At 34.4% G+C, this 16,402-nt stretch overlaps 1 protein-coding gene across 2 annotated transcripts; it reads right to left on the reverse strand.

Annotated features, from left to right (window-relative positions):
* Positions 1-2,860: 2,860 nt before the first annotated feature.
* LOC118647954 lies at positions 2,861-13,570 on the reverse strand. 2 transcript variants are annotated; one of them, XM_036294060.1, is made up of 6 exons: positions 12,952-13,570; positions 10,273-10,960; positions 9,239-9,464; positions 8,615-8,801; positions 8,316-8,427; positions 2,861-8,128 (listed from the first exon to the last, which is right to left on the reverse strand). In XM_036294060.1, exons 2-6 carry the CDS (start codon positions 10,482-10,484, stop codon positions 8,089-8,091), a joined length of 777 nt encoding a protein of 258 aa, XP_036149953.1. In that variant the 5' UTR covers positions 10,485-10,960; positions 12,952-13,570; the 3' UTR covers positions 2,861-8,088. The 2 variants fall into 2 exon arrangements, with proteins under 2 accessions (XP_036149953.1, XP_036149952.1); XM_036294059.1 differs by having other exon boundaries at positions 10,273-13,570.
* Between the last annotated feature and the right edge of the window lie 2,832 nt (positions 13,571-16,402).

Consider the following 16,402-nt stretch of genomic DNA (forward strand, 5'->3'; position numbering starts at 1 on the left):
GCTCAATTTATTGCGTGATTTGCGTAGAGGAGTGGCTTTGCGTGAGACACGATCGCGATTACGGCGAAAAAGGCAAAAGTGTCGTCGTTATCGATTTGGGATTATTGCCGCGCAACGACGCTAATCTACGTAAGCATCTTTTCAATCGTAAACATCAAAGGACGCGGTGAGCTGATGCCGCGCATTGCTAATTAGCCGGCGGAGAAAAAGTCCGAAGATGGCGTGAAGCTCGGTGAAAAAAGTGGAGGCGCGCGCTAGGAGGAAATTAATTGGCTTGATCTCGTGGACACCTCGCGTGAAATGTTCGCCGCGTAGCTTTGCGGCAGCTCTTTTCTACATTTTTTTGAACTTGGATCCGACAGCGCGTCTCCTTGCCGTCGTTCATCGATCGTGGAACATCGTGCCCGCTTTCTTATCGCATAAATAACCGTTCGCAAGCAGACGTGCTAATGATATTGCTTCTCCTCGCGACGGGAGCCTTCTCTAATCGTTTTCCTTTTCCTTTTCCTTCTTAGCCACAGTCAGCGGTCGCCGCTTAATGCCAAGGATGCGATTTCCGGGTCGCGCCGCACTACCGATCGACGTTAATCAATACGATACCGTAACGCTGAGTTACTTTGTACGCGCTGCGGGGATTAAAAGATAGAATTCCAATAGAATTTTGATTCCAATTTTAATATCGTAGACGCACATAAACACATTTCTATATTTGATTGTCACAATTTGCATAAAGTACCTTTTCTTTTATTTACAATACTGAATTATGCCCAAAAGACTATGACAGTTTTGATCTTTGATCGAAGTTATATTGTATTGCAATCTAACATGTCTAAACGAAGGTGCAATGCAATTGACTTTTTATCGATATATTAAAATATACTTTTTTTGCGACAACAGCATTGTATACGTTTGGATGATTAATAGTTTTACGCGGTTAAAGATCAAATAAATTCGCATACAGAATTTCGAGATTTTTTGTACAAACTGTAATATTATATTCTATGAGCTGAAAAATAAGAAAAAAAGTTATAGAATATGAAATCTGCAAGAAAACTTTTCACTTAAGTTTGCATTTCAAAATACCATCTGTTTATGTCAATACAAGCTTGGTATCGATATAATATTGAATGCAATCGTTTCAAAGAGTAAACACGACTAAAAGAAACGGACAAGATAAACATCTTCGATTGATGTATCACTTACAGTGATGTCACTTAATGTTCATCATTGTGCCGCATCGTTTCAAATAGAGAATACCAGTTTATTGAACACAAGTTACGTCAAGAGACGAACCAATTATCGACGCAACTGCGATTTCATATTTTTAACACATATGTTTATTCAACTTTTTTAAATTTTTTATCTCATAGAACACCTTGTTAAAATTCATACATAGAAAATCCGAGTACACTTTACATATGACATTTTGTTGGCAGAGAAAAGTAATATTTTACAAGACGAAGAGACGAGAATAACGAAGAGAATCTGCCTTTTAAAAGGGAAATCTTGCGTTTGTTATTGTTTACTTTTCAATGCAGCAAATACTATTGCTGTTCTCCGATTTCAGAATTACACGTGATTGTCGAGGTTTCGATCGCATACAAGGGAGAATATGTGGAGCAGTATCGACATGTGATGCATTCGAGGAATCTAATCGCACTGCCGGAATGCCACTTCAACTCGGTCGCGCCAATTAATTCCAAGTGATATCCGCGATTAATTTAATTCGCAGAGCATGTTCTTTTCCTCTTCTTCTTTTTCTTCTCTATCTTTCCCTTCCTCTTCGTTTTCCCAATGTCGTTGTAACAGTTAACTCGTAAATAAATCCATCTTATCGAGAGTTCACGTTTTTAATGGCGCGTTGTGAAACAAAGTTGTACCAATTCGCGAAAGATGAATGTTTCGGAGTATCCGTATACAAATACGTCACTTGGTGAGAGCACGCACGCATGCATGCATGCATGTATGCATGATCGATGCGTCGTCCGATCGGTGTAACCCGCGCTCACGTGCTCACCTGAAGCGGACTCGCTATTAATAAGCTATACTAATGGAATCCCGACTTACGTAGGCGGACCGATAAATTAATGTGGCAGAGACGTCCTGACAGATCGGTCGGTTAGTCAGTCGGCGTGTGCACGTGCTTAGGATCCTGCGAATTATTACACGTACATCAACGGTAATTAACACGCGTGTCGAACTTTCTCATTTCTTCTCGGCCAGGGAAAAAAATGTGATGCTTCGGCACGTGTTCATGTGCTTCGAGTCGCTCGTCGCGCAACATTCCACGAATTTGTTCTTTTAATACGAGTGGTTTTTTTTTACGAATAAAATACTGAAAAAATGTAATTAATTTAAAATGAAGTTAATGCTATTTTTCGAGCTTAGATTTATTACTTGAATCGAATCGACTACACCGTAGATTGCGCAAATGTAATCGTGATAGTTAAAGATTAAACGGAAAATGTATATGAATTATACTTGGTGCTGTACGTGGGGCATGCGGCACATGCAACGTACAGTTCAAATTTGAGACGGTTTGCGACGGTCGTTTAACGCGAGCGGCGTATAACGCGGTGTGTTATTTTGCTTTGATATTTGACGTGAGCGATAATGCGGCGTGATAAGGTAGACATTACGCGAGACGTTGCAATAATAATCGAGCGTGTGTTTGTCATTAATTATACGACTTTTCGAAGGCAGTAGAACGAATTATAACATGATCGAGAAGTGGTTAGCGCAGTTTACGTAGGTTGCCGCACGAAGGAATCCGTGGGAACCTATCATTTCGCAGTAATTTCTCGCCACGTCGGTGGCGACTCGCGTAAACGACCGGATAAAATGCCTCCCATGAGATTAAATTAATCGGATTAATTAGTCACAAATGCGTTCTCGGATATCAACGCATTCGCTAGCGCATCAAGAGTGACATTCTTCACTCTCTCCAAGCTGTATCTACCTTTTCTTTAAATACACGTTATATTTTCTTAAGTCTGCTTTAAATAGACTGCCTTGCAAGATTATCTTATTTAATTCTATACCTTTAAGTATCTAGTTTTTTCAGTATTGAGAAAGAAATAGACTGTGATTTAAATAAAAGATAAGTTTTCGCAAATGAAGGGTTTGTAAAGTATACGTTTATATAGTCAGAGAAATTTGCGAAAAAATATAACACAATTATAGAAATACTACTGTTTTCTTTTCAACGAGCCTCCCCCCTGCGGATCTCGTCGTTGCGAAAATCGAGAGCCATCCGTGCGACTTTCCTAATCACGGACATCTGGACGGTGAGTGCGATGCAACGCGGTGCGCGAATTGGGTCGACGGGTGTCCTCAGGATTGGATGAGAGAGAAAGTGTTGCTTCTGAGAGAGCGTCGGCGGGTGTACCATCGGCGCAGCGCACCGGTTCTCCCACATCGTCCGTCCTGCCTGTCGCTCGAGCGTGTGCTGCAGTCGACGCGAAGCGGAGTGACGCCTACTCGCGCGGTCGTAACGCGCCGCGGGTGGTCGCGTTTTCCGCGCGCGCTAACTTTTCCGCGTACTACTCGCGTGACTCGATCGTCACCGCGGAGACGGTTTATTATCCCCCTGCCGCGCCGTTATAACGTTTGCGAAATCGACGGCGAGACGTGATCGCACTTGCGAGAGCGTCCGCTCCGCGATGCGCGCACGATCGCAAAGTGCAGGCGACAGGATCTGATCGTTGCCGATGGTCCGCGACCGAGCGTAATTGTTTATTCAGATGCGCTGATTTGTCGGCGCTTTTTACGCGAACGGCTATTCGCGTTTCGCATAGGAGATTGCGAGCTATCGGGCACTTGTGAGAAGCCCTCGTATATTGAAATCGCTATCGCTGTCGTTTAATGTCTATGACGCGGCAGGATCACGACGTACCGCGACCAACCGGCACCGCAGGATCAAACCGGAGAATCGGCATGACTCGGCCGGACACCGAGGAACGCGCGACCGAGCCGCGTTCGTTACAGGTGTTCGTTCGCGTTCTCCGCGGCTAATCGGCCTGCACGATCTTATCGGGGAAAAAATTCACCGGCGAATGCCGGCGAAGACCTAACGAAGTTACTCCTCGTGACATCGCCAAGCATTTGCACATACCGCAAATGCAGCCAACCGCGAGGCCAGAGGCGAGAGAGGACGTTGGACTATGCGTTGATATCGAACGCATAGACTCCCGATGCGATTCTGTACGATAAAGACGCGATTAATGATCGTGATTAAATGAGAGGGATTTTTCGGCGACAGTGATAAGGGTCACCTTAGTAACTCTCGTTATTCCCGTGCGCGATTCTTCGAAACCAGTATCAACTTAGCGGTTAGTGAGCGGAAGAGAGGAGAAAACAGGAAGAGAGCTTCTATTTGTGCCGCGCGGAGATTCCTCTCTCCATCCGGGCATGCGGATGACTTATCATTTTCTACTTTGTGAGAGATACTGCGCGTCGCACAGAAATTACATCTCGACGTCGATTTATCGTACGCTCTCATGCTAACTTATCAGCTGCTACAAGATTACGCGATTTTTTCTTCGTATCTTTTGATACCGGGACATAATTGCGTTCATTCACTTTCCATTGTCGGGATCTGTTAAAAGCAAGACCGGTAATCTTGGGACATCTCATTATTATAATATTTTATGTTATAGAGTTAATTTAAAAGTTTCAGAAGCTATAATGATAAAAAAATGAAAAAGATCTATAAGAGTATAGAGGGGAAAGGAGGAGTATTCATTAATCGAATTCTTTTTCTTAATGGATCCTTTTTAGACTAGTGTATGTGAATCACAACCTTAGCCAGGTAAACTTACTAGGCCAATGGTAGTAGATTTGTTTGCGTTACATATGCACTTTTTGTACTCGGCATCTTCGTTTTCTTTTTCTCCAACGTGAGAATATATATTTATCTTGTTTTAGGTGCAAAAATTTTTGGGGATTTAATGCGGACAATCCTATTACCGAGTATTCTTACCCGATTGGGTAAGATTGTTGTAATTCCTACACTAGCGTATATTAAAAAAAAAACCTCGATTAATGATTCATCAGTGTATAGAAATAAGAACACATTCACATTAACATTCGGAAAAGCAGAATGTGAAAAATAAAATTCTATCATTGGTAAGAATATATGGACAGTGCAATTTGCATTTCTGATTCTGTTTTTCTGAATTCTGTTTTTCGCTTCTAATGTGAATGCGTCCTTAAGTGCATACGGCATGAAAAGTGTCAATAAAAGTTGTGCGCATTTAGAAGTTTTATTCTTATTTGGTAATGCGTAATGGTAGACAAGAGTGGCTTTTGCATTAATAATTTACGTGATGCTCGAGATCGGACTGCCGATATCACGTTGCATCGCGATAAAAACAAATTTATGGCGTACCCGGAAGAGAAGCGTTGAACGTAATAGGTCGGATCGTCACGTAGCGTGACTGTCCCAAACCGCAAATCCAGCGAAGTCACTGCGTCAACTGGTCGTGCAATTTGCATTCGGAGAAGAAAAACAGAGAGAAGGAGAGAGGGGGAGAAAAATAAAAGGGCGGCTTCTAGAGGCACAGTTATATCACGAGCGGTATGCGCGAAATGCCTTGCGTTGCTGCACACATGCGGGATCGGAATGTCAGTGGACGAGATTCCACCGGTCGACGATTTCCTCCGGGCGGGAAAAGAGGGTACTCGAGGACATACCGAAGGTATTCCGCGACGGGGAATATTTTCTGCTGATGTACGCGAGCGAACAGCAGATTGATTTGAAAACATTGCACATGAATATTAGTTATATTCATATATACATTGAACTTTTGTATTCGTGAGTTTAAATCTTTGGACAACAATAGTATTCTTTAATTAATGTATATTATTCACTAATGACAGTTCTTATTTCAGTACTATACTCGTAGCTTATACTAGTGATATATGTATATTAGTTTTTAGAACAGTCGGTGAGAATATCTCCCCTTAATCACTGAAAATCAGTAAATAGTCATTGATTATTACAGTTATAAGCACTGCAAATGAGTAAGATTTAACCAACTCAGATTTAGAGAATAATTTTTGTGAGTAACAGAAAATAAGATTACTCGAGATCGTTTGTTTGAAAAATTCTCTCTCAATGAACGGCCATTTCTTTTCTGTAATCGCAGAATTTCGGATTTTCGAAAGTCTTATCGCGCATGAGTAAAGAGGACATAGACCGGATTAGCCGCAATGTCTATTCGACATCGCGTTGTCGTCATCGATAATGACTGACATTGCGTTCGATACCGGACGATCAGATCCCGCGTCGATTGATGGTTGTGGCTGGAAACGGGCTGTGTTCTTGTGCTCCCGGCTGCGGCACGGTACGGGATACCCGAAGCATCACTCTCTCACGGCCCCGAGACGAAGCGCGACACTTCGGCGTGTATCGCGTAATAGACCGCGAGCGCTCGGTAATTTTCTGCTAATAACTCGCTAGCCTTTGGCCTCACATGAACCACCGGGTATAAAATTGTCGATGAACCCGTCGTACATGCACCTTCGCTCCGACCATCGTCCAGTCGGCCAACGACGGAAATGGTATTCCGTACGTACGCTCAACTAGCACGATAATTTATCGTGTTTTACAGGTAAAAATTAATTGATGCGCCTTTACAATATAAACTTTTTTTTGGTTTTTATTCGGGAAGATAAACATAATTTATTTTTTGTCTTAGCTGCATCAGAGAGAAAAGCAAAGTAGATCGCAGTTTTTGTCCAACTGAGGAATTAGAAGTCCGCGCTCGCAATGATCTCGCATCTTTCGATTTTGATCTTTATACATTTCATGAAACGAAAAGGTGCTTGAGAAATGAATAGATTTCAATTTAGAGATTTGCGGTATTATGAAAGAAAGAAAGAAAATTCTAATGAGGTCTTTAAAACAAATTTGTATGCTCGCTACATCGTTTGTAAGAATATATTGAGATCGAGTTATAAAAATAAAAAAGAAAAAAATCTAGCGTTGAAGATAAACGTTTAAATGATCAACGAAGCGAACGCTTAACCGCAGCCCGCGCTGTATTCTATCAGGGCGAGACCGCAAGTGTCTAATCAGCCGATTCGACGCTTTAAATCGTCGTCTTGTTCCATTAGCTTGTACGATATCCGATCTTATACTATCCGGAATCGCCCTGAAGCGGAGCATATTCTTTGAGCTGAATCTGAGATTTGCCGAAGAAAGAGAGGAAGAGAGTGAACTCCCTTTCAACCCCTCCACAGCAAGATATCGCGCGCCTTCTTCGTGTTATCGCAGACCGACGGCGATACTTACCGTTGTCAAAGCCGACCGCGCGCACGAGCCGATCCCGCTCGCGAGGTAGTTATAGGCAGCGACCGGTGCTATTCCGAGATAATACCCTCGCCCGGTGGTCCAGAACACGGAAACGGCTCGCGATAGAGTTCCCGCGATCGTCGGCGAAAGGCGGAGGGAGAGGCCAATCGTAATAAAGAGCAATAGCGCGAAGGATCGGAGACAACTCGTTAGCCTTGTCGCATAGATAACATCGTACCTGGTCATAAAGAGGCTCTATGGGTCGATGCACTTATGGGGAAATTACTTTAAAGGTTTAATCAATTCTTTATTTTTGTTCATCTAAATTATTTTTTAAATAAATTTCAGATATAGTCCAAGAAATTAGAATACCAAGAATTCTGAATAATCTTCGAATATTTGAAAACCAAGCCTTGCTTACAAAGTTTTTTAATTTCAAAGATAGTTTTCTTATACTAGATTTTATTTTATTTATTTTTTTCCATTATTCAATGTATAAAAGTTGTACAAAATATATTCTTTAAATATTTAAATTACGCTATCATAGTAAAGTAACTTGACATTAATTCATTTTTTATAAAATGCAATATAATTAATGTTTATTAATTAAAATTATATTAAAATTATTTTTTTAGATTGTTTTACATATATGGGAAGATCGCTAATACTGAACGTTATGTGTAATAAAAAATATATTTTCATGATTGAAAGTCGCTTCATAATTCATTATGACAGCACTATCACAAATTAGTGAGAGATCTTACGGTTTGTGTAAAATAATGTATAACCATTTAACATTTAAACAGCGGATTTATATATTCTTCAGGATCACTGTAAAAAGAAAATTACTAATATTAATAAACTTTATAATAGTGATAAAATAGGAATAAAGAAAGTCAGAAGGCTTTATGATATAAAATGCAAACAAAAGAATTAATTTTAAATTTAATATGTAAATATGAATGCATTTTAATAATAATAGCACAGTTTAAATTTATACTTAATAAGCTATACTGACACAACAGAAGAATTGGTTGAAGTTGATGTAGCTATCATGGTCTTTATGGGAGTTGTAGTGCGTACTATTGTAGCAGTCGGGGAAGGTGTGATAGGTGCAGGACTGGTATTGACTATAACAGTTGGAACAAAGAATTAATTATTAGTAATATTAATTGTGCATATCTAATAATTATAAAAAATGAAAAATGAGAGAAAGCTCTATGTGTGCGATAATAAGAAAGATTGATTTTGAAGTCAATATGCTGATATTAATGTGTCTCGATAATAATGTTTCTAAAAATTAAACTCGATACTTACCTGGTAATCGCTGTGGAACTGAAACTAATGGTAATTTTGGTGGGATGTACGACTGTTGTGAAACAGGTAATGGCAATTGGGACTGTTGTGAAGTTTGCAGCTCTTGTGAAATAAACGTCGACTGTTGTGACTGTTGTGAAGATCGCGACTCATTTTTGTGTCGTGAAACACGTGGCAATGGTGGTATCTAGGATAAGAAATTTGTTGTTTATAAAAATAACTTATTTATTTTTATTACTTAACTTACAGTTTAAAAAAAAGGAAAATTAGAAAATTTTACGACAATAAAAAAAATACTGAAACTAACTTGTAACACGTTACTGCATACGTACGTATAGTTATTTATTATAATTAATATAAATATATTGTACGATGCTAAACGTTTTAGCATTTTTTAGACTTTTTCTATTGATATAACATAAGGAAAAATGTTACCAAAATATATAATAACCAAGACACGCAATGAGAATGATATAATATAAAAATTATATATAGAAAAATTGTAAACTATTTAAATATCTTAATTAAAAATCTTTTTAATTACGCTTATTTACTTCACGCATGACATGTTTCATTTCTTATTAATATATAAGTATATTCACACATATTACATGGTTTACTTACATTATATATATTTATGTTTCCTTGTCTTGTAATAATTCTATTTATTTCTGGAGATGAAAGCCTCCTTTGTCTTGTGATAATTCCAATATTTTGTTCTGAGCGCGGAAAAAAATATTCCTGTTCACGTGATTTACAAAGACAAAAGTGATGAAACCAAATACCGAAACGATGCCAAAGAATTCTCAAGCAGTTACAGATGCATCTTGAGATACGAGCATTAGGACACCTAATTAAATTAAATATTTTTAATTAAATATTTTTGTATATGTATATGAAGAATCTAGAAAGTAATAAAGTACATATGAAGTAAATCATTGCAATAGTAAATAATAACTTGATAAAAATTTGCAATGTAATTGCAGTTTGTTGTTTTACTATTTATTTAAAATAAATGATGTAAAATAGAAAAGATTTTTTAAAAACTTGCAATTTGCAATTGGATCTTTTTTACTATGTGTACGTGTAATTATGTGTTTTATTTACGTCTGTCGATTAATTTCATTATTGTATATATGTAAGATTAAAATGAATATTTTATATAATATTTAATATTTTAAAATTAAAATACCTTAAAATAAAAAATGAAATACAATATCTTGTAAAAATTATAGCTTTTTATAACTATCTAAATACTTCATATAAATACATATATACATATGATCAAATGACAAAATTGAATTATATAAAAGAAATAACACTAAATAAAATAAAAATATAGACAAATATATTTAAGATATTTAATGTTAATTTATATATAAAATTGCATGTTGTAAAAATTGAATGCATATTTCTAAAATATTTTGCAGTAAAAATTTAGCATTATTTTGCTTTATATTTTACTTTTTATAATATATTTATATATTATAAAAATTTATTATATAATTATTATAAAAATATGATATATAACTATATATTTATAATAGTTTAAAAATATATTATAAAAATATATCATGAAATATATAATATATAAATATATAATACAAATTAATCAATGATAAAAATTATATAAGCATGCATGAAAGAATTCTATTTACCAAAAGTGACAATATAAATTGGAATTTATAATTAACATTATGAGAACACCAAATCCAAAACCAGAACCAAACCAATAATAATTAGGCCATTTCAGGATATTTGATATTCTATAGTATACATATCTATTTGGATTGATATCTTTATATTCTTTTATAATGTTTTTTTTATCTGAAATGTCCGTTACTGATGTATTTGTTAGTGATACAGTCATATTTTCCGTTACTGCATCTATATTAGAAAAATATAATCATAATTAGTAGAATAACTATATTAATAGAAAAATCATATTTATCACTAAAATTTGATGCAAACCGTATAGGATTTTCTACTTCATTGATATATTTAAAATAATTATATCTATTATTTTAACAAATTAATTTTTTTGTAATAACTATTTACATATTAAAGGACTAATTTTGTCAAATATAAATTGAAATGGACATGAATAAATTCTGTTGCTTTTAAACAAAAATATATTTTTATATTAATAAATTTTACTTATTTATAAAGCATTATTTTTGTTTAGATGTAAATTACTTTACCTGAAATTAAAGTAATAAAGACGATGATCCATAGTGTTGGCATCATAGTGTGAAACATTCAGATTTTTCCTTTACTACACTTGGGTAGAATCACTTTGCTTGATTCAAATAATTGTATTTAATATCTTGCTATGTAGCCTAGTGTCTGAAATTAATAACATTAAAAATTAATGATGAGTTTGTTTTGAATGTTTGAATAATGGAGAATATAACAATATATTATTTCTGACAGCTTATATTTTATTTAAAACGGTGAAAAGATAAATTCTAAAGAAGATTAGATAAAAAGGGAAATATAAATCAGATTAAGATCGGAATAGAAAAATAATAAAAATATATTTTGAAGAAAAAAATAGAATACAATTTTTAAAGTAAGAACGTCTATTAGTGCTTATCATGTATATACAAAATAAATTTTCTGCTACAATTTATTATTATGGTCTATAATTATGGCAATAACATAGAATTAGAAAAATGAAAACTCAATAACATTGCTACGATTTTAATATAGCAAATTAAAATATTTACATTTATTTGACAAGCTTACGGAAAATAAAAGAATTTTAAATTTTGTCCGACGTACATCATAGAGATATATATTTTACAGATGAATTAATAATATAGTCAACATGGCAGATATTATAAACGTTTACATAATTAACACTTAATTCTTTAGTAGACGATACGATAACAGCTTACTGATTAGCTATTCTATTTGTAAAAATTACGTGTCCTTAACATTATAAGACCTATTTGTGTTATCGAACTCTACCAAATTATTTATTATTTAACTTTTAAGAATCGTATTTCTGTCTTACGCGTGCTATCTTTCTCGAAATAATATTTAATTTATTAAGAATATTTAAGAATTTTATTTGATTTGATCATTATGATATACATATGTACATTGCTAATTTGAATTTCATTTCGACATAGATTATTAATAAAGATTGTCACCAACAATTTAAACTAGTAATCACAACGGGAAAATTTTTTTGTATTTCTTAAAAGATCTGAGAAAGAAATGCCCTCTATACTAAAAAGAGATATCTGTATAAATCTCTCACTTTTTATAGTTAATTGAACTGTTTAAATAAGCTTGTTAAAATTTTATGTAAAATAATTGTTAATTCTTCTGTCTCGCTTATTTTTTTTTTACAAATTGAAAAATTATTATGTTTTAACAACATATGTTTTCTACTCTTTAAATGACAATCATTGTATTATCATTGATTAGCAGTAATAAATGACTGTGATAATTAGTGAGTATTTTACCATCTTTTAGTAATTTCGGCTTCAATATATTATTACTGAAAGATCAGTGTATTTATTTTATTGATAAGTTATAAGTCTACTACTATATAAAAAATCTATATATTTCTACTGACTTCACTGATTTTTCACTGATTGTACTTTAGAGAGTAAATTTCCTGAAGATTAAAGAATATGTTCGTCAACGAATTTGAATCAGTAGTCATTTTACTGATATTTTACAAACATGCTTAGTTCACAATTGCAATTTGGCTTGAGATTTAATTCGACAATGTGGATGCACCTTAAAGGGTCACACAGCACGTGGCTCATAGCTTACTTATGAATATTCGCCATTCGTTGAATTCGCAAATTAACAAGCAATATTAGTTATAACTAATTACAGAGATCTTGCGTCATTTAGTATTATCATCTATGCTTGTCATTTATATTTGCAGGTTGCAAACATAACTCTAATTTGAATAAGTTTGAAAAACATTGACAAATCAAATGATCTAACAATGTGGCTTGTTGACTCGTGGTTTAGCAAGCCCATTTGATTCGCGATTTATTTATCAATAATAAAGCAGAATGACGAATCACGAATTACGAGCCACGAGGCACGATCCGCGAACCGCGTGCGGCAACATGCAAGCCGAGTCGTTGTAGCAATAACGAACAAACTACTCCGGCCACGTGGCCACGTGGCTCACGATGCTATCCATTTAGTGAGTCGGTACACATCATAGAACCCTCGATTTTGCATTAAATTAAAGCTACGAGCATTTCGATGTTACACGATTTGGCTCACAATGTTCTATATGAAGGCAATATTAAAACACGCTTTGTAGTATTTTATAAGAAAACATTTTTAGAAAACCTAACCTGTATGAAATTCTGCAATGAAAGGGCTTTCACAAACTTCTGAGGCTGACGAATTGTTTTGAAATCTTGAGAAAAGATTGTAAACTTGTATAAGGGTCACTAGTTGTTACTAAAAATCGTAGTGTTAAATCTTTCCTGTGCAATAACATATATATCTACATCAAGTATTTGAACTTTAGGGTGATTCTACCAATAAGTAAAGAAACTATGTGACGAAAAGCCATCTATATGTGTAGTCGTCTCTGTTCAATCAACGCTTGGTGAAAAGAAAGAAAACACAAAATGACTCATGTTGTACAGTTTCTCTGTCAACACGCCATCTTCATACTTTCTATAGAGAAACTTTTGAATACTGAATTTAGATATCATAATGATCCATATCAATGTATATTTGCACACTTATAATTTTTTAAAAATATGAGTGTTTTGCTTTTATTTTTGAATAAATCTCTAATTAAAAGGTTTAAAATTAATTGTTAAAATTTCTATGAAATTTTTATATTGGCCCCTTAATTTTTTGAAATTTTAATTTTTTAAGTAAATTATGATTGCCCTTTTGTTAGTTTTGTTAACATTAATCGATATTTTGTTATTAATATAAACATGGAAAAGAATGGTACATGTCCCCCAAAAAAATAAAATACAATTCATAAATTCAGGTAGCAAACTTATCATTCTCGGAATGGCATAAGTAAAAGTTGTATTTAATTTTATATACTAATATGCATACTATTTTATGCACTATAGTGTTAAATTTTTTAATTAACAATAATTAATCATTAATTGTAATTAATATTAGTTTATATTATATCTACATATACATATAATACATAAGATAAATTCGGGCACAAACAATTTATATATGGATCATTATGTAACACCGTCAATAAATCATTGACTATGAATATAATAAATTGTAAAAAATCTGTTAATGTTATTTATTTTTTGCGTAAAACTTTAATTAGATAGTTAAAACATGTGCAATAAAAGAATTATTACATTATTATTTTGTATTTCCGTTTACTTATATTTTTTATTTTATGAAATTTTAAAGGCGCTTAGAAATTTCATACTCGTTGTCTTTCATGTTTTGGTAGATCACGAAAGTTCTGTAGTAGGTTTTCTCTTAACATCTTATTTTTCCAATTTGAATCTTTTTAATATTAACAAATGAACATAAAAATGTACAATTAATATGCTCCACTTTCATATTGTTATTACTGTTTTGATAATATGCATAGCAATTTATACGTTTTAATATTGTGATTTTAAATTCTTTAACTTACAAAATGATTTTATGTTCTTAATAACGATGTCTTTAATTTTACAATGCAGCAAGTTCGATAAGTGGCTCATTAGGCTGTTCATTCTCCGGTTGTCTGAGAAAATTATCTTGAAGAAAGTGGAAGTATTGTTGAAAACCCCTAAAAATAGTAGAAATATATGTTATATAATTTAATTTGCGCGTTTTGAATTACTTTAATAAGTTGCTATAACTTTAAACGTGTTATGTATATAAACCAATTATTTTTTAATTATATATATATATATATTTAAATAATCTTACTCAGAAAACATCTAATAAACATATTTTATTAATGTCAGAATTATCAGAATTATCGGTATTATTATTTGTTATTCCAATCATCAATACCATTAGTATTATCAGACCCAGTGCCAGTAGAAATTCGTATACTGCCCTCTCGCTCCGTTTCAAATTAATTGGTATTATTATATATATACATATATGTTTTTCTTTCGTTAATTTTACAACCTGAGCAACGTTGATACCGCGGACCTATGAACAACCGAAAAAAGAATGTCATTCGTTCTCATGCAGCATAGAAAGTAGAGATACGCAATGTGGATTGAATTGATGTCATATAGGTACAATATTACGTTGATAAACTTGTCGACACATACTAACGAATTGACGGTCTACGTTTAAAGAAAACTCGGAGAACAGATCCACAGAGTTACGCATGATCGTTGTGTTTATATTTCTATCGTATTTATGGTACCGCAACGGGAGCAATAACCGTCAGTTCGTTCTTTGTAAAACAAGCCACTTTAGCTGCCACACATTGTCCATCACGAAATACAATTACTGCCGCTTTGTTATTAATGCGTAATGAAATATTGCTATTCATTACTCGAGCGTTATATTGCCGAGTAGTTGAATTTGGTAAAATCGATCTGCTTATTTTTTTCAAGCATAAGATATGCATATGATATTTATTGCTGATTAATCAGACATAAGCTCTCAGTCTTATAATAATGTGAACGTATTTGTATTACATCGGCCAATAAGTGATGCAACTATCTGCCGCGTCAGCGTTTCTCTTTTTTCTCTCTTACGATATATTATTTAACTTTCTGATGTGCATCTGCGACCATGATGCGGCAAGTATCACGGTTCCACCTTCTTATTTATTTGATCAAACAGAAGATCTAGAAAATCTTAAGATTGTCGCTTAGACCAACCCACATTTAAATTTCATTGTGTAATCAAATCTACTTGTTGAAATAGATTCTACTTAAAGTTAAATTTGGTACAATTAATCACTAATAAGTACATTTTTGTTTATTTGCATGTGTACTGGTGTTTTACCACACCTCTTAATTATACAGTTCATGCGTGACACGCGTCATCCGGCGAATCTTCGACGCGCCTTCGAACGAAGAGAATCGTGGCATTGTCGCCGCGGCATTTCCACGTTGGGCCTATCGCGGCCGCGGCGGCACGTCGTAAACTCGCGGACATTTGCGCTCACGTGACACGTCGTATTCTTTTAATTACACGCGCAGCCCGATAGGCACAAGCCCATAAGCTCAGCGCAACCAACTATCTAGAAACGGTCGACCTTTCTAAACGCGAAGTCGCGGAGTCGTAAAGGAAAAGGAAATCGAGCGCCGGTAAGAGAACAAAGGACTTTCCGATTGCCGATCGTCCTCATCTTCCTCTTCGTTGTCGCTCGCTATCTTGCGAACTTTGATCGTTTCTTATACACGACTGTGTATAAGCGCGTTGAAATTAAAATCCTGCAATCTCATATGTTCATAGTAACTGGCAGCACACAGTTAAGGCGCCAAGTTAATGTTAAAGACACTTTCGGCTTCGCTGGTGCCTATTTTTTACAAAATTGAAAAAGAGATGAAGAGAGAGGGGGGAGAGAGAGAGAGAGAGAGAGAGAAAACAAAAAAATTGTAAATATAAATGAAGAGAGAATGTTAATTAAGCTTAAAATATATAATTATTTTGCTATTAGAAAAAATGGACACATATTCTTTTGAATACAGAATATTTTTTATTACATTAACGTGTGTTCCCCTTATTTTTATATACTTTTTATCTTATCCGGAAGAAGACTTATTTCTTGGTGTAATAAACTATATTGATGCTGGCTTGAGCCGTTGTATAATTTATTGTGCGACATAAAGGTCTTCATTA

Source organism: Monomorium pharaonis, chromosome 11, assembly GCF_013373865.1.
Source record: "Monomorium pharaonis isolate MP-MQ-018 chromosome 11, ASM1337386v2, whole genome shotgun sequence".
NCBI lineage: Eukaryota > Metazoa > Arthropoda > Insecta > Hymenoptera > Formicidae > Monomorium > Monomorium pharaonis.